Below are 25,809 nucleotides of genomic sequence, written 5' to 3' on the forward strand. Positions count from 1 at the left end.
AGAAAAAAAGAAAAAAAAAAGAAATTTGTATTACCAAAATAGTGCCTCATACCATCATATACAGCAGTGATGTTAAAATACAACAATAAAAGCATATTGTATAATAAGCAGAAGTTATAAGCTATTCGTAACAGCATTCTCCAATCATACACAAAGCATCCTGCACTACAATAATTGGTGTCATTGGTTCCATGGACAATGGAACCACTTCTCCCTTTTTCCCTAAAGCACGATATGTGAGTTAGGTCACTGACCTAATAGAGCCAATCCTTTGGTCATTAACTCCTGAGATTTGAATGACTCAGACTTCCTGTTATCACCCCCAGACCTACTGTACTACAATCATGAGCTTCAGTATGGTTGGGCTATCACTGTCTCCCAATTATTGGGCCCCCTATTTCCTAGGTCTCTCCACAATTTGAGTATTAGGCAAAGAAGAAGCTATTTCTGAGTCCAACCTTTCTCCCCAGGCTGAAGAGAATTTCTTCCAGGGTCAGTAGAGAGTTGGGCTTCTTTGACCCTATAGCAAGTACTAAAACCCAAGTGTGTGGGCTTAGGATATTTTAAAGACACACAGAGATTTCTCCTTAGTTCTTGATTATTTAATTGAAAACAAAACAAAACAAAAGAAAATGAAAACAATTCTGTGATGCTGGATGGAAACTAAGAGATGAGACTGGGTGAATACAGCCTTGCTCTGGGCTTAAGAATATACCTGGCTTTTCAGAAAGGACTAGAGAGACTTACATGAACTGATGCTGAGTGAAATGAGCAGGACCATCATTATAGACTTCAACATCAATACTATATGATGATCAATTCTGATGGACGTGGCTATCTCCAGCAATGAGATGAATCAAATCAGTTCCAATAGAGCAGTAATGAATTGAACCAGCTACGCTCAGCGAAAGAACTCTGGGAGATGTCTATGAACCATTACATAGAATTCCCAATCCATATATTTTTGCCTGCCTGCATTTTTTATTTCCTTCACAGACTAATAGTACAATATTTCAGAGTCCGATATTTTTAGTACAGCAAAATAATGGTTTGGACATGTATACTTATTGTGCATTTAATTTATACTTTAACATATTTAACATATATTAGTCAACCTGCCATTGGGGGAGAGGAAGGGGGGAAGGAGGGGAAAAATTGGAACAAAAGATTTGGCAATGGTCAATGATGTAAAATTACTCATGCATATGACTTGTAAATAAAAAGCTATAATTTAAAAAAAAAGAAAAGAAAATTAATATCCAGTTTATGATTAAAAAAAAGAATATACCTGGCTAAAGAGCAATAATTTGTGTTACTATAACTATTCTTAAATAGGTCTATATGATGTTTTCCTTAAACCTAAAAAAATGCAACATCATATAATTATCTAGTGAAGCAATATAAGTGCATATCTGGTTGAATTTCATCAGATTGTATGCTCCTTGAGGGAAAGATTTTTGTCTTTTTTTGAATTCCCAGAACTTAGCACAGTGCCTGGTATTGATTGATTTTTTTTTGATTGATTGCTGGTATTGCCAGCAATACCAGTAGTAGTCCAGTGGTCTGGGCGCTTTCTGTGTGGGTAAAAGACTTGCAATCTTCCCAGTGGCCACCAGAGGTCTTTCTATTTGCACATGCCTGGGCTGTTTCTATACTGCAGAGCCTATGGCTTCAAGCTGTCATGTTGGTAGGTATGAAATTAAACTAAGGAATGAAATGAAATATTACTCAAAATATTAAAATACAAAATCTACTTTCTAAAATCTTTACTTTATGTCTGAACTCTTTAAAGACCCTCTCCTCACCCCATGTTTGGATGGCTTTAGAACCTCAACCTTGACTCAATTCTTTGAAAACCACTCACCCCATAGACACAATTCAGATACTTAATATACTATGATCATGTAGTTTATTGAATATAAGAAAAAAAAAGACAAAGGAAATGGTTCACATACTCCATATGAAGTCAACTTCTCAAACTCTTCCCAAGTGCCCTGCTAGCACTTTGGGGGTGGCTGGTAACATTGCTTAATTGCTGATAACCATAGATCATAGAAAGAAATATGGGAAGGTAAGTCAAGGTGTGTGTGTGTGTGTGTGTGTGTGTGTGTGTGTGTGTGTGTGCCATGCTCATGTGCTTACATAAATGTATCTATGATATTATCTGTGGATTATGGATAATAGAAAGCAGAAACACTAGAAAGGAAATCAACCTTCACTCTCCAGCTCACTAGCCCAAAGGTAAGCCTATCTTGGGAGACTTCAAGATCTTTTTTTGCATCCAGTCTCTGTCTCTGCTTCATGCTTCCTACTGTCTCCAGCAGTCTCAGTTGCCAGCTGTTCAAATTTCATGTCCTGTCACTTTCATTGTTAGCATCAAGTGCTCTTTTCAAGAGTAGTAGAAGAAGAAACAGCTAGTCCTGCATGGGACTGTATAGATCTCATATTCCTCCATCTTATCAAGTGGCTTCTTCTCCAAATGGAGTAAGTATGCCATAAACTTCCTAGTGAGGAGAGAAATATAATGATTAGAAAACACTTTATCAGTCTCTTTCTCCCCAAATCATTATTTTCCAGGTTTCTAGAGAAAGATAATCAATTCAGACAATAGGACTATGTTCAGGCTGCTGATTGTCAAATTATTGAGCTTAAACGTTTACAAAGTAATTTCCTAGAAAGGTTTCTGTTAGGTAAATATTATAATACTACTCCTTTACACACATCAAAGAGCTGGGATTTTGCTTAGGCAGCAGGAATGTAGGACAAAGGTCTTCCTTTCCCCTCCAGTGATATTAAATGTTTCAAAGCTTAAAACTTCAGGGCAATATACCTGGCTCTGTATTAGTTCTCTGGACATGGTAAGAACTGAAAGGAATTCAGTGGCCTCAACTCAATCTCGAATAAAGGCAGGGGAGGAAAAGGGGAGAATGAGTAAGCAGCAAGGTGTTGATAGTCAACTGGCTGACCATATGGGTATCAGCTAGGTATGGTCTACTTGACTAATAAGAAAATGTGTTATCTTAGTCACCTAAGTATTAACCCTATTTCCCAGAAGATCTTAGAGGCCTGGGACAATGTTACAGTACAATGGTTAAAAAAAATTAATAACATAAAATAAAAGTGCTACAATTAAAAGGAGGGGAAATTAGGAGCACTGATCATGCAGAAGTTCCTCTAATATGGAAATGTAGGCATATACAGTATATACTTCCAGTTCTCTGGTCCAGAGAGAGACTCCATTGGGGAGATCAACTGTATGGCTAAGGAACATGAGAAAAAAGGTAAGTGATTTCAAAAACCAATGCATTGAAAAAAAGTTCTGTGATTGAAAGGAAGGAAGACTAGGGGCACTGATCATCTAGAAGTTCCTTTTTCATTAGACCTAGAGCCTCCAACTTTACGGGATAAAGAGGTCACACCTGAGGCCTCTTTTTCTTAGTCTCCCTGGGACTAGAGCTCTGAAGTGAAAAGAAAGGGAAATGTGGTAGATCAAAGAAAGGAGAAGGAACTAATGACCTGAGAATGAGTGGATTCTGCCATAAATGATTTGGGCCTTGGAGATCCAGGACAAGGGAATCCAGGGCAGAAGGACCTGGGACAGGAAGGTCGGGAACTCAGGGATTCAGGTCCCCAAGAATCAGAACTTCCTGACTCTTGCAGCAGTCGTGACAGGTCCTCCACCAGGTGCCATTTTTCCCGTACTTGCTAAAAGAAGAATTAAAGAATGTATACTCAGATGAAATGGTAATTGAAGAGTGAAATCCTGCTTAATTTCCTACTGGGACAAGGCTCCATTCGTACCTAGCTCATGGTCCCAACCTTAGCTCATTGTCTGGCTCAGAGACCCTTCCACACCAGCCTCTTCAGTGCACTCACCCATTGCAGCTGTCTTCTAAGGCCCTTGATAGCCCTTTTATTGGCCCCAGATTGGGAGAGGCATGCAGTCAGTGCAAGGCTTGAGGAAACAGGAAAATAGAAAGTAATAAATCTCATGCTTCATTCAGGTCTGGGCACATCTCTTCCTTATCCTTAGCTGCTTTTCCTTCAGCCTTCTCAACATCTGCTGCAGCATACCCTTCCATCCATCTGAGGTATACACTCCAAATTTCCAGGTGCTGATTTGTATCCTATAAATATACTTTATAGATCCAGAAGTCCCTTTCTCTCAATGATCAAAATCAGTTTGAGATCAAAATCAATCTGAAAAGCGTTTGGGAGCACCAGGCTACAAAATACAGGGAAGCCTCATTTTTCTTATCTCTCTTCAATTACTTAAAAAGTGGTCAGTGGCATTAAGCACAGATTTAGGATTTAGACTTGTTTCTAGAGCAAAGAACATTTTGCATGACTTAAAAAAAATGACTATAAAATCATAGATTTTAAGCTAGAAGGTACTTTAGTGGCCATTCCTCATTTTACAGATGAGTAACTGAGACCCAGAGGAAAAAAAGGAAGAGGAAATTTCTAGTTTTTCTCTCATCTCTGTTTCCACTTCATACACAAAAAAATCAACATCAGGGCAGCCAACAGTAAAGATAAATAATGAAAACTATGATTAGCTAGCTTGATTGATCTTCATGAAAAAGGAAGAAAAATAGCTCTCCTTAGCTCTATAATTATTTCAGAATGCCTATATAAAATTTTGATCTTGTTTTTTTTCCAGTCTCTCTGTATTTCCCATCTTCACATCAGACTGATTCCATTCATTCATTCATTTAATACCCATGTACCAACACCTACATATGTGGAGCACAGTGTTAGAAATACTAGGAAAAATAAGCCAGTTCTAGCTCTCACAGATATACCACTAGCTCCCAGGTGCATTTGCCTTTTGTTCTTTGGCTCCTGCACCCCCACCCCTCCTCTGAATCAGAGATGGTACCTAAGTAAGATGAGGATGGGATACCAGAAAGCATTGGAACCAAAGTAGTGAAAGACTTTCTGGGCTGGTGGTGAGAGTCTCATGGCCAGTGCCTCTGGAACCACCTGCCAGGGCGCTGAGTAGTTGGAAAAGAGGCCGCAATTTTCAGAGGAATGGCTGTTGCAGGGGAAAAGATAAAGAAGGGAGATCAAAGAGGATGGAGGAGTGCAGAAAGGAAACTCCTCCCCTCCCCCTGAAACTTCTTACCTGCTGATGACATAGAGAAGAGGCACAGTAGCCACAAGGAGGCCTAGCAGGAGGACCAATTGGAAGAAGAAAGTGGCACTGGAGGCTTGAAAGAGGCGAGGGGAGGGCCTGCAGTTTCTGAGGAGAGTGTACTATTGGGACATGAGAGAGGAGAGGATATATCTCTCCAAGATTTAAAAAGCAGAATGAGCATAACCCAAAGCTTACTGTGATTTCCCTGGCCAATGTCCTCACATTTGCTAAAGTATCACAACCTGTAAATCTGACTTCTCTCTCCTTCTAAGGAGATTTTTATAGAGATTGTTCTCTAAGGAGAGCAATAACGAGGGTTGAACAACTAGGACTTTGCTTCAGGGAGCCAACATAAGGAGGCTGCACTTTCTTTCCACTATTGCCTTGGAAGGATACTCTTCCTACCTCCTTTTTCTATCCTGTTACTTCCTAAGATCTGGGTACTCATTGACTTGGGCAGTATTCTCTGAGAGACAGCATAACTGGAGTCTGTCATATGGATACTTATTTCTCAGTTGAATTTAGAATAGGAAAAAAAAATGCATTTTAAGTTCTTATTTTCTCCTGACCTTAGGATAGCTATCTAATCTCCTCAGAGCTTCTATCTCAAATTTATCTGATCTCTCTCTCTCTCTCTCTCTCTTTCTCTCTCTCTCTCTCTCTGCATATATATATATATATATATATAATATATATATATATATATATATATATATATATATTATATATATATATATATATATTTCTCTACTGTTCCAATAGATAGCACAGTGGATAGAACATTGCATTCTAATCATGTCTCAGACACTAGTTGTGTTACACTGAGCAAATCACTTAATCTAAGTTTCTTCAACTGTAAAACAACTCACTTTGCAGGAGAATCAAAAGAGATAATATTTGTAAAATGCTTAGCACTTTATACTGCAACTGGTACTATATAAATATAACATATAAATGCTTAATCTCTTTCCACTAATGGCTTCTTACCTTCTTAACATAAAAGGTGAAGAAGATAAAAATGCTGCTGAGCAGGGGAAGGAGGGGGCAGTAGAAAAGGCCCATCCAGGTGACCGTCTGTCCAGCCACAATGTCCAACACATTCTTGGGCACCAGAAATTCTTCTCTACCCAGCCAGAGCCAGAACTGGCCTGAAAGATGATCCACCAGCAGCCTGCAGTGAGGTGGTGAACAAGAGTACCACTGAATATTCTCTAGACAAAATATGTGCAAAAAAGTAAGAGATACTTATCTATTACTTAAAATCATGGAACTGCAGGATGTCAAAGCTCAAGGAAGAGGACTTAGGTCTAAAGAAGATAAGTACTTACCCAACATCCAAAAAGGCATCTGCATACAACATAGAGTTTCTTGGGGGTAATCCAGTTACCCTAACCTTTTTCTCATGCTTTTGAACATATATTCTGTCTTTGTCTCTGTCTGTGTCTCTCCCTCACTCCCTTTCTCCCTTTCACCCTTCCTCTGTTCCCCCTCTGTTTTTCTGTTTCTGTTTCTCTCCCTTCTTCCCCTCCTCTCTCCCTCCTATCCACTCTTTCCCTTCTTTCTTCTACTTCCTCTCCTTTTTCCCCTCCCAACCTTTCTTTCTTTCTTCCCTAATATACTAATCACAGACACACAGACACACACACACACACAGACACACACACACAGACACACACACACACACACTGATCCAGATTTGTGATGCACATATACATGCTTATGTCCCTATCTATACTGGCGAACACAGTGATGCACATATACACACACTCCATTCTCATCACTCTCTCTAGCCCCTGACACATTTTCCTTAGTATTTCCCCCCCATCTCCCAGACAATGAGGACAGGACTGGATAAAAGAGGCAGTGTTTCTTACCTCCTTGGTAGGGTGATCAAGAAAGCAAAAGCCAGCATGAGGAAGAAGTCAAATATGCTCAATTTGTATAACTCCTGACCCACTAAGTTCTCCCAGCACTGGAAATAGAAAACAGAGAGGACCCCAGTGACCCATACCCTTTCCCCCTTTTACTCTCTAGAAAAGGGGTATCCAGGGAGCACTACCCTCATGTGTGGTCTGATGTTATATCCCCAACCCTGAAGGCAAAGTATCTGATTGGTCTGGTCAGTGTTGAAGAAGGGAGGGGAAAGATCAGAGCCAAGCATTTCAGGGGTTATGCCAAAATATAAAGTCTCCAAAAAGGAGGCAGGGGAGCCAAAGGAAAATACAAAGACTGGATCTGAGTCCTGTCACTGACCAGTTGTGATCCTAACTGTCCTGACTTCTGAGAGAAAGGGGGCAGCAGCCTAGGTTCCCCTCCACCTCAGCCTGAAGTGCTTGTCACCTGATAGCATGGATTATAATCATGAGGCTCACAGCTGGAATGGTCATTTCTGCCAGGACATTGCATTGTTTGTTGTCTCAGTGAAAAAAGGAACATGCCCAAGCTAGACAGCTTCAGAACCACACACCTGTGGAAGTACAAATCACAGAGTAAAAAGGAGAGAATCCAGCTTATACAGCTACCCATGCATGCCCAGGTCATTAAGACTGAGTAAGCACAGACCTGGGGAGCACCTACTCTATGGAAGTGGAAGGGGAAATCAGCATGGTCCTTCAAAGGTCTGCCACATCTAAGAGGGAGACCATTCATTTCAACTTCTAGTGATCCTTTGAACAAATTTATGCAAGAATGCCCCAATGTCTGTTCCTTATAGGATGGATTAAGATCAACAGATCACATGGATGTGAACATATAAAATTGTAAGAAATCTTATATTAGGTCATACTCATGGTTTACCCATGGTCTCTGACAACAGCATCCAGGAGTGTTTGGTAGAAGAATAAAGTAGCTGTCATTTATGAAGTCAGCCTCTCAAGGATTATTTCCAAGAAATGGGCAGCTTGAATAGTTCTTTCTTCATCATGCTTGTATGATGACAGAGATAAAGCCATTTTATATATGTCGGATACTAATGCATATGTTTTTAATTGTTAACATGTGACCAAACAAAATGCTACTGGGAAGATGTATGAACAAGAAGATAAAATATACATTAGTCAGAAAGACTGATGAGAACTGGGACATTTTAAGCAAAATGCATATAAGTATGTGCTCATTAGAACTTATACAATTGCCCAGAAACCCTAAAAAAGAAAGCTAGATGCTGTTTCCTCAGTGCACAGCAAAGCTGAGAGAGGATAGTTACTATACTGAATACAAAAATTTGTGAATGAAACTTATCTGAGAGGCAGGTAGAGAAAGACAGGTTGGGCAGAGCTAAGCTTGGAAAACTGGACAGAAATTATTCAGAACTCAATAAAATCTTGAGTACAATTTCTACTTTAAGCTAGATTAATATAGTCTCTAATTTTACCATGTACTTAAAATTTGCTTTTGTGTATTATGTTTGTACCCTTGGATTCCTATCAAGTACTTTCCTGTTGCAATAAAATAAATAGCTGGTTGAGTATAATATGGTGAACTTACTCAATTTACTATTGAGGAATACAACTGAAAGGAGTGAAAGAACTGAAGTTCCAGTGTAACAATCTAAAAAGTAGATCCCTTAGATCCTTGGGTGGTAGCAGTCACAAATTCAGGGAGCCTTTTTTTGGAGGTCTCTTTGGTTTTGGCTTAAAAACAGATCCACTGGACACCAACATTTTGAATTCAAGCCCAGGGGTTTGTCCCTTACCAAGGTGTACTAACCAGAAAAGGGTGAGATTGATTTCAGTGTTGGGGGGATAATTCTCCAGCTGGACCAGGAATCCAAATACCAAGGGCCCCAGACTGTTAACAAGGGAAATGACTCCAGGAGACAGATATTGAAGCAGTAAAGAGAGGGACTCCTAGTAGAAGAAAGAGATAAGGGGTTTAAAATGGGATAAGTTGGTAGGACAGAAAGCAGATCAAGAAGGAAGGCAGGATTACTTTCATATAAGAATCTGTTGTGTGTCTACACCTTTTACTAATTCAAATTGCAATCATTTCCATGCTTTGGTAGAAAGTCTTAAAAGAATTGCTATGGCTAAAAAAAAAAAAGAAGAAAAGAAAAAATCAACACTCTGATAATGATTAATATCCACACTTAGCTCGTCTTTAAACAACTGATAAAAATTTTGTCATAGGTCCCATACTCAGAGCTTTCCATTTTGGGAGGGTCTTTTACAGCTTGAACTTTTATGGCATAACTTTCAAAATTCTTGGTATGAATCATACCACAATGAAGTAGTTCAGGGATTAAGCCGAGAATCCCCCATTATCATATTATTATATAATTCTCTTATCATCAGCGGAGGTTGGTTCCCGGACGAGGAGTGGGCTTATTTAACAATGGGTCCTCATGAAGAAGGAAAAGACCACTACTCAGAAAAGACCACTACTCACATCCTTGTAGTTCTGAGAGAATTTGGTGGCCCAATAAATGGCACTGATACCCCCAACCACGAGGAGTCCAATGCATATGTTGAGCCCCACATAAGAAAGAAGCTGTCCGGCCCTTTGCTTTCCTGTCTGCTGTTGTATCTGCAGAGCACGCTGCTCCTCCTGGAGCTCTATCTGGAATGGGAAAACAAGATGATTAAGGTGGGATGGGATGTGATTAAGGTGGGGAAAGGATGAAGACGGGAACGGTAAAAGGATTATGTTGTACCTAATATAGGCACCTAGTCAGAGGGGATGAACAAAAGCAGAAAAGAATCATGTTTAGGGCTAATGTAAAGATGTATTAGAGATACATTTAAATGAGAAATAGGAGTAGGGTCCTGGTGGAGGACATGGTCAGATGCAGTGTGTGAGACATTTCCTTGCTCCAAGGCCACAATCTCAAATAAAACTTACTTAGCTCCCCCACTCTACAGGCCTCTCATTGTTCCAGGTTCTTCACTACTACTATTCACCCTAACTGAATGGAGGGCATGTTTCCTGCCATTTACCCTGGGAATATTTTATGTCTTTTGTACAGATGTAAAAGTCACTAATCAGAGTCTAAGAAATCAGAACTTCTTCCTTTTTCTTGTGTCTTTTAGCTCTTAAATACTCAGCCTTAATGGAGAACCTTCATCTCATACACACCGTGGCTGAGATATTTGTATAGATTAGCCTTCCCCATGTCTTCCCTTGTTAAGCACTGCCCTCCCACCCCATCAACATCATAGGTCCCAGACATGGCACCTTGAACTCATTGCTGTTGCTGTGTTGCTTGATGATGGCAGCTTCCCGGTTTCGGATGCAAAAATCCCAGGAGACAAACACCTTACTGCTGAGTTGGGGCCTGTAATCCTTGCTCAGCAATTGCTTATGGAGCAGCCCTTTCACCATGCTAGATAGAAGAGGTATATATGTGGGCATATATGTATGTATGTGTGTGCACATGTGCATGTGCATCTTGGGAGCTGGAGGAAGGAAGGAGTCAGAACAGTGCTCCACATCCTCTCAAGTCCTTACTGACCCAGGGCTTTACCTTCTCTTCTTTACCCCAGAGACTAAGAGACACCTGTTTGCAGCCCTTTCTGGCCATTGAACAGAGATGGGGAGGCAGACATTCAGGGCACTGCAGGTAGACCCTGTGCTCACTGAGCAACCCTGAACAGAAAAAATACCATTGGTACAAACAAGTGGCTAAATGGAACTAGGTTTTAGGGAAGAAAACCTAGATCTGGGATGGAAGGATGGAGAAGTGAATAGGGAACAAGAATTCTAATCTTACCGTCGTACGGTACCATAGAAGCAGAGGAGCAGGCAGGTTAGTGGACTGAGGAGGTAGGCCAAGCGAATGCTGTACTGGGAATCACTCTCTGGTCCCATTCGATATGAGCCATAAAAAAGATAGGTATTGATGAAAGCCTGGGGAAAGAGTGAACAAGGAAGGGCAGATCCATCTCAGAGACCAAGAGATGTTCTCCTTCCTTATTCCCCAGTCTGATCATGATCTTTCTTTCTCAGTCAGGCTTTGAACAGGGTGCGATTTTCTTAGAAGGTAAGATAGATGTACTGTGGGACCCAAAATGTAACCTGATGTTTTGTTGGATGTTAAAAAAGATGAGAACATTCTGGCCTGAGCCTTTGGACAAATTGGCCCAGTCTGGAAATATGTCTATGCTTTTTGGGACACCCTGATCCAAGATATCCCAAAAAGATTTGGGGGTTCAGTTTGTTAGCCTAAAGGTGATTCCATCTAGATTTTCCTCTTTCCCTCCTCTTACCTTTTCTCCACTCTATAATTCAGGTAAGTCACACTTACCCTACCAGTGAAGATATCCCACAAATGCAAATGAATCTGGTTCAGATCAGGCTGGGATTCATGGCTGCTAGAACAAGAGTATGCTAGGAGAAAGAAGAGGTTAGGTAGAAAGCCCATAACTATGGCTGGGCAATCAAAGACTTGCTCCAGGATGACATAATTTAGAGGGCAATGACAATACTTAACAATTCTTTAGCAATATAGAAACAACTGAGGTTAGCAGCCAGTTAAATTAAAAAAAGGAAATTATCAGGGGGTAGACTTTTCTTCTTCAAATCTGGCTGCCCTTCAGATGAGCTTCTCCTTATTCTGGCTCTGTCTGTTCCCCTCTCCTCAGTGGCCTCTCCACTATCAGCTTGTGCTTTGAAGTGTCTGAACTCTTACTATCACCCCAAACTCTCCCTATACAGTTGAATTTGTTTTAAGTTGATTTAAGGATACATTTTGTGCTGTTTGCCCTGGACAAAACAAACAAACAAACAAAAAGCAGCAAATTGCTAGTTCAGGCTCTGAGTAGAATAGCACAAGTTTTTATTTATTTATTTATAATAATAGTAGCTTTTTTATTTTCAAAATACATGTAAAGATAGTTTTCAACATTCACCCCTGCAAAATCTTCTCTTCCAAATTTTTCTCCCTCCTTCACATTTCCCCTCTACACAATTAGCAACCCAATATAGGTTAAACATGCAATTCTAAACATATTATCACATTTGTCATTGCTGCACAAGAAGATCAGGTCAAAAAAGGAAAAAAAAATGAGAAAGAAAACAAGCAAGCAAACAATAACAGCAAAAAAGGTGAAAATATGATGTTGTGATCCACATTCAGTCCCCATAATCCTCTCTGGGTGCAGATGGCTCTCTCCATCCTAAGTCTATTGGAATTAGCCTGAATCACCTCATTATTGAAAAGAGCCAAGTCTGACACAAGCTTTTAAAAATGCACCCGTGATCACACAGCTTCTTTACTTCTCTACTTTTCTAATATTACCTCACTAATTCAGATTTCTCTTACCCCAAAGGAGGTAGAGAAAGGTTGAGTAGGAAAAGTTAATTATCATAAATTGTTGAAAAATGCTGGGCCTAAGCAGATCTTAAAGCAACCTTCTCACTTTATAGTTGAAGGAATTGAGGAACTGAAGTCCAGAAAGATGAAATGATTTGTTTAGGTTATGCATCTAGTCAACCTGAGAGCCAGAGCTTGGATGTAAGCCACCTCATTTCAATTCTCTATTATATCGTGTTGTCCTTTAGTCAAAGAGATGTTAGGACTTGATCAGTCTTATGCTTAGATGCTCAGGTATATGGGGACAGATGGCAAGATGAAAAGCAGAGTACTAATTGGGTCTTCTCCAAGGACATTCTGATCTGCTGAGTCTGGAGTTTCTGGGGACTCTCAAACAATAAGCGAGACAGTGCAGTGGATTGAGTGGTGGGCCTGGAGTTCAAATTCTGGCCCATAACATTAACCTGTTTGCTTCAGTTTCCACACTTATAAAGTGGGAATTAATAATAGTATCTACACATTAATACTAGCACATATATTTGTTGAGGATGAAATAAAATAATTATAAAGTACTTGGCACAGTATCTAGCATATAGTGAGCACAATATAAATATTTATTATTGTTATTGTTATTATTATTATATGGGCATTATGTGTTACCCCACAGAAGGCTACACCAATTCCTATAACTTGAGGTCACTAGACAAACATTCTTAGGGTGGGGATCTGATGATATTTTCTTTGATGCTATCCCATTACAAGTCAGGAACCAGGAGAGACCTTCTTCCCTGCCCTCCTCCAAATACTCTTAATCTTGGTACTTGAGCAAATGCCCTCATACCCTCTGCAGGGATTCTTTTATTTTTATTTTTTTTTCCTACGGGGATTCTTAATCTGAGTTCTTTTAATTTATTTTTTAAAAAGATTTTTTGATAATTATAACATATTGTTTTCACTGGTAATCCTACATATTTTATTCATTTTTCCAAAGATTAAATACTTCTGCATTAGACTAATTTGACCTTAACTCTGGGATATGTGGAGAGGAAGCTAAGTATCACCCCTTTCTACCCTTCATCAAAACAGGACATTCCGGAGTAGACTAGGTCAGGAAGGATACAACCTGAGATCAGGGTTTGGGAAATAAACTGGAAAGGCTGAAGCAGTTACTTACAGATGTTGGAAGCAGAATCTGGGTCAGGTGACTGGAGCCAAGCCAGAGGCAACAGCACTAAACTGGTGGTCAGAAGAAAGGTGAGCAGGTTGAGTATCATTAGGAAATGAAGGAAGGTGAAACAGGACTGGATCCCTGTGCCAAAGAGCCCTGTGGAACAAAGGGATGGGGAAGGTGATTTAGAACAGATTGAAAGGGTAGAGGCCCCAGGAACTTGCAGGAGTCAGTTTTATTTATGGAAAGCTGATTGTTAAATTTTCAGGGTGACAACGTGACAAATACAGAAATATGTTTAAAAAGATTGCATATATTTAATCTTTATTAGATTACTAGCTCTCTAGAGGAGGGAAGAGAGAAAGGAGGGATAGAAAACAATTTAGAACACAGTTTTACAAATATGAATGTTGAAAACTATTGTTACATATATCTGAAAAAACAAAATACTATTTAAAAAAGAAAAAGAAAAAAATTTCGGTGTGAACACTGACACCTCTGAAATCAGATACTGTACAAATCAGGGATTAATTTACTATTTTGTTGATTGCCTAGACTTAAGAAAGTGATGGAGAAAATGTTAATAATTCTGATTAAATTGAAAAATGTGTCATGTGTATATTGTATCCCCCACCCAAGCTGGTTGTGAAATATTTACCAATTAATCTTTGGAGAAGCTACTGCAATGGGGAGGGCTTTTCATATTGAACTGTTGAGGTAGTTGCTTCCTACCAAGCATATGTGTATGGGAGAGAGAGTATGAGAAGAGATAGAATTTGAACTCCTGTGCCTCCTTTAGACTAAGGTCCTTTCAGAAGCCCTGGGTTTTTGAAGGCTTATGTCCATACCTGTTACTTTTTTGATTGAGGGTGGTAGGAGCTGGGGGAGAGAATAGGAGGGCATAGAGGTGGCCAAGGACTGTGTTCTACATGCAACACTATACCCAGAGTGAGGCATGAGTGAGGGTCCAAAGTCATCCCTGTGATACTATAAGCTTGTAATTACAGGAACCATCCATAAACTTTGTATCTCTCACACTTCCAGTGCCCAATATTGAGATTCATACACAGAGTACGTTTGTTATTGATTGAGACAATGTGTGTAAATCTTGGACAGCATCATATGTGTATGGTCACCCTCATTTTCATGTTGGTCACTTAAGAGCAAAGTAAATAGGAAGAGTTACCCCCCAAAAGGAAAAAAGTTTGTGTGGGGGGACTCTAAAGCATAAGTTCAAGCTAGAAGGAGGGAGAGAAGGAGACAGGGGGGATCAGAGAAGACAGTGGCAATTCACCTGCCATATGTGAACCTCAAGTCTTTGGGGCATGGAGTTAGTCCTGAAGTTTACCTCCCCAAGACCCACTAGCAGGTGTGGGCAGTTTCCCTCAGGTTTGCTAGTGGGGATTTAAAATGAGGTTGGACTGGGACCATAACTCATCTCACGGGATCCAGAATAGCCACCTAGAGTTTCTCTTGCCCAAAAAGGTTAGTTGTCTTGAGAACTGACTAGAAGGGTTAAATTGAAAGGAGGAATCCAGACTGTGACTAACCTAGAATTTGATCAATAGGATTTTTGTGTTGATGTTCCCCCAACATGTACAGAATTGGACACTGAGACTACCTCTCCCCTGTCTGACTGTAATGGGCAGGAGGTGTGGGAAAGACAATTAGAAGTATTAGGTATTTTTTTTGGGGGGGGAAGGGGGGTGAATCCTACCGCCAATCTCACAAAGGTCAGTCTTCCAAAGCCCAAAGATCCCCATAAGCCTATGGCCTAGATCCAAGAAATGCTGATGGACTTGCTGCCATTTCTTCTTCCATCGTTCCCAAAAAGATATTTTTATCCCATCTGGCTTGCGGAGGTGCCTGGGAGAAGGGGATGAAGGTGAAGGGGGCCATCTCTGATGTTTCAGTTTCTTGCCTCTCACCTTTCTACACACTTTACCCACTTCTAAAACAAAGGTTCTGAAATTGTTTGACATCCACATGATTCTATGTTCTATCAAAAAAACCAGCTATTTGTTTCCTGAATGTGATATTTTATTTCTGACCTCCATACATCATCAGAATGGCCATCTGCCATCTGTAGAATGCAGTCCTCCCTCATCACTGCTTCTCAGAAGTCTTTTCCTTTAAGGCTAATTGTTCATGGGTCAACTCCTTCATGAAAGCTTTTCTGATTTCTAGTTATTTACAATCTTTCACCTTGATTTCCCTGGTGCATGAGATTATAGAGCTTAAACTAGAAGGGATCTCAGAAACCATCTAGTTCAATCCCTTCATAAATAGTTTCAGGAAAATGGGACCCAGGAAAATTAAATGGCTTGCCCAGAGACATAAAGGTAATAAGTGACAGAATTTGAACCCAGCTCCTCTGATTTTAGAATTTTTTTCTCACTATAATACAGTTCTCTTCTGTTGTGTCTCCTAGGTAGAATGTAGGCTTCTTGAGGAAAATAACAGTTTTGCTTTTGTCTCTGGCTCTCCAGGAACTTGCCTATAGAATTTGTTTCATACATCTAGGTTCTGATTAATTTTAATAATGAAACCCCTAAAGTTGTTGCTTTGTTTGAATTTGCCCTATATATTTCTATTGAGCTGGAACCAATGGTCATGTTTTATACAATTACATCTTTGAATGGTATAAATTCAAATTCATGTGCAAAGGATTAATTATTCATTTTCCTTGAGACCTAGCCATAAATAGTTATTATTGAGCTAGTTGGTCATCTTAAGATTGGTGCCACAAGCTCCTTCCTTTATTCCCTGTTTCATTATCTATTTGTCATCCCTCTGTGCCCCATTTCTCTTTTTCTCATTTTCCTTCCTTTAAGCTCTTTAAACAGTTCCTCCACTTCCCATATACATTAGAGATGTAGGTCAATGAATAGCAAAACCTCCTGGGCATTATCCATGGTTCTGCTTGGGATTCCTAGGAAACTCACCTGATAAGCCGTTTATCCATCATGGCATAGGGCAGTTCCTGTAATGCTACCTTGCTGTTACATATTCTCTCCATCTCCTCCTCCCAGAGCACCTCACCAGGTGATAGAATTTCAAGAGATTCTGGGTCTGATTGAGTAGACTTCTGCCTTGAGAGGAAAGAGGCCATCTCTGTAGAAGCCTGGACTCTAAAGGATGAAGAGCTTCTCGGTACTCACCTGAGGAATATATAGAAAGTAGAATTACCTTCAGCATTTTGGAACTGTCATGTAGAGAGCAGGTTAGGAGAACTGAGAATCGAGTGCAGGAATAAAATAATTCAAAAAATTTTAATAGAAGAAGTTCCTCAAGGGGAATTCCATAGCAATGAAATTAAAGTTTGGTTATAGTTTAAAAAAAAAAGGCACTTGGATGCAAATATATAATACCAAAATCCAATGCCCCCCAAAAAAGTAAAAAAAAATGACATTTTCAAAAAATTCATAAATTTTAAATGACCACATGAAAATATATCACAAATCATGAATAGTAAAGGGAAATACAAATTCAAATAACTCTGAGGTTTAACCTGACTCCATGAAAACTGGAAAAAATGGGAGGGGAAAAAATGAGAATAGTTAATGTTAGAAGACTGAAACGGTTGCATCATTGGTAGAGTGACAGTGTGGTCCAATAATTCTGGATATCAGTATGGAATTATGCAAGAAAAGTGACTGAACTTTCCTTACTCTTTGACTCAATAATTCCCTGCCAACCCCAACCCCACTGCTAACTGCTACCAACAGGTAGGGAAGCCTAAGTGCCCTTAAAGTGCAGCACTCTCAGGGCACTGTTTATACTTTCTGACTCGTTCTAGCGGTCAGTATCCCAAGAAGTCATTATCCTCTTGGAGATTCAAACTGGCAGCTGCTTTTGTGGGTGCTGTGGCCCTTCCCACCTCAGCAGCCACAGTTATAGAAGACCTAGAAAACAAAAATTCTTCTACTAGAGTTTTTTGCAGCCTCAGTAGAACTATGATGAAAGAAGATGCCTTACCATTTGCTTTGCTGCTATATCCTAAGAATCATTTCCATCTGTCTTGGATTTGGAATACCTCCTGTATGTTGCTTTCCTCATTAGAATCTGAGCTCTTCATTCATACAAAAATATTTCTAACAGCTCTTTTTGTAGTGATAAAAAACCGGAAACTAAGAGAATGTTCATCAATTGGAAATGGCTGAACAAATTATAGTACATAAGTATAATGACATACATTTATGCTCTAAGAAATGATAAAGGGGATGATTTCAAAGAAATCTGGAAATAATTATATGAACTGATACAGAATGAAGTGAGTGGAAAGAGAACAATTTAAATAATAGCAACATTATAAAGGCAAACAACTGTGAAATCTTAAAATCTTTGACCAAACAACAGTCCCTTGGATACATGATGAAACATGCTAGAATAATGGAACTCACAATGCAGATTGAAATGTATCTTTTTGGACATAGTGAATAAGGGAATTTGATTTGCTTGACTATGCATTCTTGCTACAAGAGTTTTTTTTTTTTTCCTTCTTTTTCATTGAGGGCTGAAGGAGGGAGGAACAGAAAATAAATTTTTGTTCATTGAAAAAAATTCAATTTACAAAAAAAGAATGTGACCATTTTGCCATTTCTATTTGTATTTACATTGCTCAATAAATGCATAATAAATCCTTATCTTTTATTCATTCCTTCAGTTAATTCCCCTAATAGGCATATATCCCAACTAAGTCAAGAAAAACAGAAGTTTCATATATAACATATTCCTAGAAACCCTTTTCATGGTATTAAAGAACTGAGGGGTGGGGAAGATGGGAAATGGCTAAAAAACAAAACAAAACAAAGCAAAAAAAAAAAAAAAACAATCCCAAGAAATAGGGAAACTTCACTGTATGTCAGCCATATTAATGCTGTGTTAAGACTATTCGAAACAACTAGATAGGACGTGATTGTAATATTGCTGTAGAATAGGAAAAGATGAATTGTTAGATTTTGAAAAATATGGAAAAGGGGCAGCTAGGTGGCTCTGTAGATAGAGTACCAGTCCTGAAGTCAGGGAGGATCTGCATTCAAATTTGATCTCAGACACTTAACACTTCCTAGCTGTGTGACCCTGGGCAAATTACTTAACCCCAATTGCCTCAGCAAAAAAAAAAAAAAAAATATATATATATATATACACAGAGAGAGACAGAGAGAGAGAGAGAGAGAGAGAGAGAGAGAGAGAGAGAGATGGAAAAACTTGGACCTTCTTAAAGGTTGATGTTATCTACCTTCAGAGAAATAGAGGACAAACAAGGATAATACAGCCTTACATAGATGTATATGAATGTATATGTGTATATTAGTGTGTGATTATAGGTATCTATGTACATGTATGTGTATATCCATATGTATATTTGTTTGAATGTGTGTGTGTGCATATATACAGAAATATGTCTGTTCTTAACTAACATGGGGAAATGGAGTGGGAATGAGGAAAGAGGAAAACAAAGAAGGGGAAGGAATAAAGTAAAAAATACACAGTAGACAGCCAAAAAAAAATCTACAAGGAAGCAAAGAAAGGATCAATAGTTCTACTGGGAAATGAATATAAACTGCTTGCATTTTTATTTTTCTTCCTGGGTTATTTACACCTTCTGAATTCAATTCTCCCTGTGCAACAAGAAAACTGTTCAGTTCTGCACACATATATTGTATCTAGGATATATTGTAACCTATTCAACATGTAAAGGACTGCTTGCCATCTGAGGGAGGGGGTGGAGGGAGGGAGGGAGGGGAAAATCGGAACAGAAGAGAATGCAAGGGATAATGTTGTAAAAAATTACCCCGGCATGGGTTCTATCAATAAAAAGTTATTAAAAAAAAAAAGATCGATAGTTCTGAATACAATGTTTTCTATTATTACACAAGCCTTCTTGAAATGTAAATTTATTGTTACATATTTTAAATCCTCTCATGTTCTGCTATGCACATAACAATATTTTTTTCTTTTCTTTTTTTTTCTATTTCGTATTTGTATTTCGATTTTCTATTTGTATTTGTATATTTGTATTTTGTAATGTATCAAAACTACATTTTTAAAAACCTAGGACATATTAATGTAATGAAATATATTTATACAGTAAGAAATGACACACGAAGAATTCAAAGAAATGTAAGAAGATATGCTTGAATTGATGAAGAACAAAGCCAATAGAATCAAGGGCACATTATCAACTCTGAGAGCAATAATGTAAATGGAAAGATCACTAAAAAAGGTAGGTGCTCAAATGCTTATTTTCCAACTGTCAATAGAAATGCCAAAGAAGAGATAACAAAACACACTTCCTTCTTTCAAGAATCAGCCATTAGAACTCTAATCATTGTGGCCATTCTGAAAAGTTTGTTCTTCCTTTGCACTTTTCTACCTCAGTTTTCATTATATGAATAGTTTAGAATTTTTTGTTAATTATGCTAACTTTTCTTCATTGAACTGTATACATATATTTATAGTCATATTCGTAAATTGGAACCTTTCCTCCTTAGAGTATTAGTATCCATATTAAGTTCTTGCTTTCTACCCAGACTTCTATCTAAGGTAATATTTATAAGTAGAATCCAAGGGAAAAGGTTTATAGCTTTTTATTGTTCTCCCTGGAGGTCCAAGTCTTTGTCTTGGGCAAACTAGTTAGAGAGTAGGAAAAAAAAAAAAAAAACTAGTTAGGATATTTTGTTTTACCTAATACCCATGCAACTTCATTATTTTTCACCTTAATCCTTAAACTTTTGGAAAGACCTGACTCTATTTCCAAAATTGAAATTTTCTTTGTCACCAAGAGAATATTCAATAAGGAAGGGGACTGAAAATGACTATGATAAAATACAAAAGGTATCAGTAAAACTTTTTCTATTTTTAGAAACTTTCTTTAAAAAAAAAAAGTCACTATCACATTGCCTTCAGTTTCTCCACCTTTAACTTGAGGAGAAAGGACTTTGGGATTCTAATGCAGACAATGCTAGATAGGAGCTAACCAAGTTTTGGAGGCAAAAGAAAAACCAGAAGCCCAGAATTCCCAGGGGCAGCAGGATCTGGGGGCTGTCCTTGGGATGAGGGTAAGTATCTTCCTATTCCCATAACTCAAATTTTCTCTTTATGGATGAAACTTAGATATCCTGAGAAATAGGCCAAAAATACAAGGAACCTGGGTGACATTGTAGACAAAGTAGAGTCCTGGGTCCCAGAATATCAAGGACCCTTCTTTCTTGGGGTTCACCCTTCCCAGGTTCCAACTCTGCTTTTTTTCCATCCCTCCAACCTCTCCCACATTAGTCTTGTTCCAAAAATAAGTCAGGAAAATGGAATGAATTAAAAGATACCTCCTCCTTCTTCTGATCTCTCTCCTCCAGACTCTTTACCTCTGCCAGCTGAAAGAATATTTTCTTTTTGCAGTTATGTCGCAGAAAGGATCATGAGCTCAAATAATGGTATTTGAGACTTAGGTGGGGGATTCTTTGTCTCTAGATCAAAAATTGACTCGTTCAGATCTGACCACGCTGGGTCCTAATCTTCCCATCTGCCAATCTCACAGTTCCCTTTGAATAGCCTGAGCAGCCCTTGTTCTAGTACCTCTCTTGTGCTTCCCCTCTTGTCTCTATACTCACAGTATTTGCTTAGTTCCTTCAATTCAGCCTGATGCAGTGCTCTCTCTGTGATAACGTCTGCCTTACTCTAATGAATTGATAGTAAACTGGGAGTGGAGGAAGGTGAGGGTGGGGGGAAAGGGGGAAACAGGGGAATGTCACGTGACAGGAACAACTTGCCCCTGGGCCTCAGTCTGTCTCATCCCACAGTCCCCCTCTCCTCCCCCTCCAGTTTCCTCTGAAGCTAAACCCAGATCTAGAGATTGGACAGAAACTAGCGAACAAGGGAGAACTCTAGCTCATTTCCTCTGACAAAAATGTGAATAAGGAGCATCTTGCCTCCCAAAAGGGTTCAGTGGAGAAACAGGTAAGGTGAGTAGCAGGGAAAAAGGAGTAAGATTGCTGGGGACAAGAGAGGTTGCATGGCAGTACTATGCAGCCTAGAACTGGGTAGTTTTAAGGAGAAAGAAAGGGTAATTTTCATTGGCTCAAAGCTGGAAGGAGGCTTAAAGATCACATAATCTAGAGGTTCTTCATTTTCTGGGTCACTCGGACCTCATGGGCAGAAGCCTTTGGAGAACTCTTATCAGAATAATGTTTTCAAAGGCATAAAGTAGATAGAATTACAAAAGAAGTTAAAAGTTAGTGAAAATAAAGATGTGAATTGTCCCCCCAATATACAGATGCTTTGAAATAAGAAATTTTACAGATGAAGAAACTGAGGCTCAGAATTATGAACTAATTAGGTCAAGGTTATATAGGTAGTGCTAATAGAGTTGGGGTTTGAACACAAACCTTAAGTTTCAAAATTTACTTTTATTTCCACTATGTGCTACCTCTCACTATTTCTAAGGTCACTGTTGAAGGAGTAGGCTGAGGGGAAAGACAGGTGGGTTTTAAAGAAACACATCCCCACATCTTTATTCTAGTGCTTACAGTTTCTCTCCTCCTTTCCCCCACTCTGCTCATAGGGTTTGAATATCTTCAAATTGGGTCTATAATTGGGATCTTCACTCCCACAGTGCAATTTGCAGCCTAGACAGGCAAGGCAACAAATCTGCCAACCTCTAGAAGCCTGTGACAGCCACTGACTGTTCTAGTTGTTTTCTTTTTGATTTGTGTATGGTCTTATGATAATGAGATTTAGTATTAAAAGGGACTTTTCATCTAATCATATCTCCTCATTTTACAGATAAAGAAACTAAGGCCCATACAGAGTATGCCATGTCTGCCCTGGGCTCTAGTCTGCCCCCAGATTTTGTTCTGGGGATCCAGGATGGGAAGGAAACTTTGATCTCTGGTGCCTCTAGAATAGACTGCTGTTCTTAACATTTTTTGTGTGATGTGGACCTCTTTGACAGTCTGGGTGATTCCTGGAGTGATCCCTTTTCAGAATATTGTTTTTAAATACATAAAAGAAAATGTATAGAATTATGAAGGAAACTCATTATATTGGAATATAATTATCTGTATCTGCATAAGTATATATATATATGTAAATAGGAAATATAGTTATCTATATATGTATGGCTATATATATTTGTACATATCTAAAATACATAAACACATACATCTGTATATACACACATGCATACATGCAAGTTCCTGGACCCCAGGTTGAGAACCCTTGCTCTCAAGCAGGGCTTTTTAAACATTTTCATCCAAGAAATTTTTAATGCAACTTTAGACTTATAGGTAATATAAAATAGGTATACAAACCAAACACTTATTGATAAATCATAAAATTTAACTTAAAGCAATTCTTTGGTATACATATAATTAAGGACAAAAGGAAATTTGCACACCAATAAGATATATATTTTGGTGGAATATTTGATAGCTTTTGCTGTTGCCAAATTTTTCACAATCCCCCACATTTAGTTATTCTACCCCATAAGGGGTTGTAAACCACAATTAAAGAAGTTTTGCTCTAGAGAACAACTGGAAACAATATTCTTTCAATAGTTTCCATCTGAGGGGGATGGGTAAGAACTATGATCCTCCTTATTAGCAATCACCCAGGGAGGCACTGGAAAGTGTTGATAACAACAGTGTCTTTATTTCTTAAAAATATTTTGACAATGCTTTTCAATTATTTTCCATTTCTATTAATGGTATCACCATTCTTTCAGCCCCCAGGCCAGACACCCCAGCATCTTGGATGCTGTTTCTCTTTCATCCCTTAACTCCTTTCCTTCTAGTTCTTTCTTTCCAAGTGTCTCTCACATGTGTCCCTTCCTTTCCATTTTTGCTGCTACAATCCTTGTTTAGCTTGTAATCTCCTCATGCCTTGGTCTACTGTTACTGCTGATTACAGTTAAACTCCTAACGAATCTCTCTGTCTCTGACATCTTCTCCATTCCAATCTCCCTTATACACAGTAGGATATTCAAAGGTTTTTCATTTTTCTTGTGCCCCTAAACTGTTTAGTAATTGTCAGTGATTCCACATGGATAACTGTCTAAGTTTTGTTGTTATTGTTCATTTTTTTTTTTCGGTAATATCCAACTCTTCATAACCCCATTTGGGGTTTTCTTAGCAAAAATACTGGATTAGTTTGCCATTTCCTTCTCCATCTCATTTAACAAATGAGGAAAATGAGGGAAACAGAGTTAAGTAACTTATCCAGGGTCACACACCTAGTAAGTGTCTGAGGCCAGATTTGAAGGCAGGAAAATGAGTCTTCTTGACTCCAGGTCCTGCACTCTACTCACTGTTCCACCTAGCGGCTATATTAGTCTAAACCCCCTCTATGATCTGACCCCACCCTACCTACTCAACCTTATTTCCTACTTACTCTTCCATTTAATTCAAGTCAAGTTTTTTTTTTTTTTTTTTAATATTAAATATCTGTTTTGTGAAAGACAGTACTAGTGCTGTGAATTCCATGATGTTCCTTCCTCCCTTCAAGGAGCTTATGTTTTATGGACTATCATAACCATTCTGTGGTTATGATCCTAATACTATGGAACTTCTTGTAAAAAAACAAGAAAACCGAAAGCTTTAAAGAGAAGGCTGCTTTAGGGTAAGTGCCTATTTTACTTCCAAGTTGGTGCAAACTAATCGCCCCAAAATGGAGAAAAATGAGTTATGAATCAAAATTAGACACTTGCTGTCATTTTGAATAAGTTGCTGATATATATATATATATATATATATATATATATCTGACTCAATTTCTCCTCTGTAAAATGCAATGAAGGATGTTGGACCCTTTAATGTTCTACCATTTTCCAGGCTTATTTCTGATGTATTTGCTTGTGTATTGCTCTACTTGTCAGGTTCTGTCTTCCTGTTACTTTTCATTCATTGAAATCATGTCCATCTTGACATGTTGCTTTTTGTCCATGAAGACTGCAAAATGTACTGACTTTTCCTCATCTAGACTCATAATGTGCTTATTACCATGGCTTGACTCTTAATAGAATGAATGTAAATTGCAATTGTTTTCCTGGCTAAAAACTTTGAGTCTTCTCCTCATAAATTGACAATTTTTGTGATGGTAAACTAGGCCATCTTTTATCTCAATTCTTATCTAGCCCCAGGTTATTGAATAGATGTTGCCTCAGATAAACTGAGACTTGGAAAAGAACTTAATTAATTAATATATTTTTGGAAAATAGTATTTTTTCCCAAATATATGCAAAAATAGTTTTCAGCATTCATTTTTTAGTTTTTTCTTATTTATTTGCTATTTTGTTTTCCCCCAGTTAAATGTGAAAACAATTTTTCCTCAAAAATATTTTTTCCAATTATATGTAAAGATAGTTTTCAATATTTATTTTTTCTCCCTCTCTCCTTTGCCTCCTTCCTCTCCAAGACATCAAGCAATCTGATATAGATTATATACATCATATAATTATATATATGAATATATGGATTATACAGATTATGTAATCATGATTATACATGATTGTACATATTTAAATATATTTCTATATTTGTCATGTTGTGAAAGAAAAATCAGAAAAGGGGGAAGCAAAGAAATTTTTTAAAAGGTGAAAATAGTATGCTTCAATCCACATTTAATCTCCATAGTTCTCCCTCTTAATGTGTAAAGACTATTTTTCCAATTAAAGACTATTGGAATTGCTTTGGATCACCATATTGCTGAGAAGAGCTAAATCTATCATAGTTGATCATCATACAATCTTGCTGTTACTGTGTATAATGTTCTCCTTGTTCTGCTCATTTCACTCAGCATCAATCCATGTAAATGTCTCCAGGATTTTCTGAAATTAGCCTGCTCGTCAGGCTATGGAACATAAGTATTCCATTACATCCCTATACTATAACTTATCCAGCCATTTCCCAATTGATGAACATCCACTTGATTTTCAATCGCTTGCAACCACAAAAAAAAAAAAAAAAAGATGCTACATTTTTACATAGGGGGTCTTTTTCCTTCTTTTATGATCTCTTTGGGATCCAGACTCAGCAGTGGCAGTGCTGGATAGAAGGATATGCATAGTTTGATAGTCCTTTGGGCATAATTTAAATTGTTTCCCACAATAGTTGGATCATTTTACAGCTCCAGCAACAATGCATTAATATTCCAGTTTTCCCACACTCCTTCCCACATTTGTTATTATCTTTCCCTGCCATTTTAGGGAATCTGATAGGTATAAAGTGATAACTCAGAGTTGTTTTAATTTGCATT

The 25,809-nt window shown here is 38.3% G+C and overlaps 2 protein-coding genes across 7 annotated transcripts in view; one reads left to right on the plus strand and one right to left on the minus strand.

The window, feature by feature from the left end:
- Window positions 1–1,892: 1,892 nt before the first annotated feature.
- On the minus strand, window positions 1,893–21,242 carry TMC8 (transmembrane channel like 8). 4 transcript variants are annotated; one of them, XM_051995492.1, is made up of 17 exons: window positions 21,171–21,242; window positions 16,503–16,718; window positions 15,275–15,423; window positions 13,564–13,713; window positions 11,382–11,464; window positions 10,848–10,984; window positions 10,313–10,460; window positions 9,527–9,697; window positions 8,849–8,988; window positions 7,481–7,607; window positions 7,015–7,112; window positions 6,128–6,311; window positions 5,129–5,259; window positions 4,883–5,038; window positions 3,877–3,955; window positions 3,517–3,705; window positions 1,893–2,504 (listed from the first exon to the last, which is right to left on the minus strand). In XM_051995492.1, exons 2-17 carry the CDS (start codon window positions 16,667–16,669, stop codon window positions 2,460–2,462), a joined length of 2,154 nt encoding a protein of 717 aa, XP_051851452.1. In that variant the 5' UTR covers window positions 16,670–16,718; window positions 21,171–21,242; the 3' UTR covers window positions 1,893–2,459. The 4 variants fall into 4 exon arrangements, 3 of the variants coding, with proteins under 3 accessions (XP_051851452.1, XP_051851453.1, XP_051851450.1); XM_051995493.1 differs by having other exon boundaries at window positions 5,133–5,245; window positions 20,886–21,227; XM_051995490.1 differs by having other exon boundaries at window positions 20,886–21,217.
- Window positions 21,243–21,423: 181 nt separating this feature from the next.
- Window positions 21,424–25,809, plus strand: part of TMC6 (transmembrane channel like 6) — a 52,585-nt gene continuing 48,199 nt past the window's right edge. The window contains exon 1 of one of the 3 annotated variants that reach the window (XM_051995498.1): window positions 21,424–21,516. The gene's annotated coding sequence lies outside the window, so the exon portion shown is untranslated. The remainder of the gene's footprint in view (window positions 21,517–25,809) is intronic. The other 2 variants (XM_051995499.1, XM_051995494.1) reach the window with 2 other exon arrangements.

This window comes from Antechinus flavipes, chromosome 4 (genome assembly GCF_016432865.1).
Source record: "Antechinus flavipes isolate AdamAnt ecotype Samford, QLD, Australia chromosome 4, AdamAnt_v2, whole genome shotgun sequence".
Taxonomy (NCBI): Eukaryota; Metazoa; Chordata; class Mammalia; order Dasyuromorphia; family Dasyuridae; genus Antechinus; species Antechinus flavipes.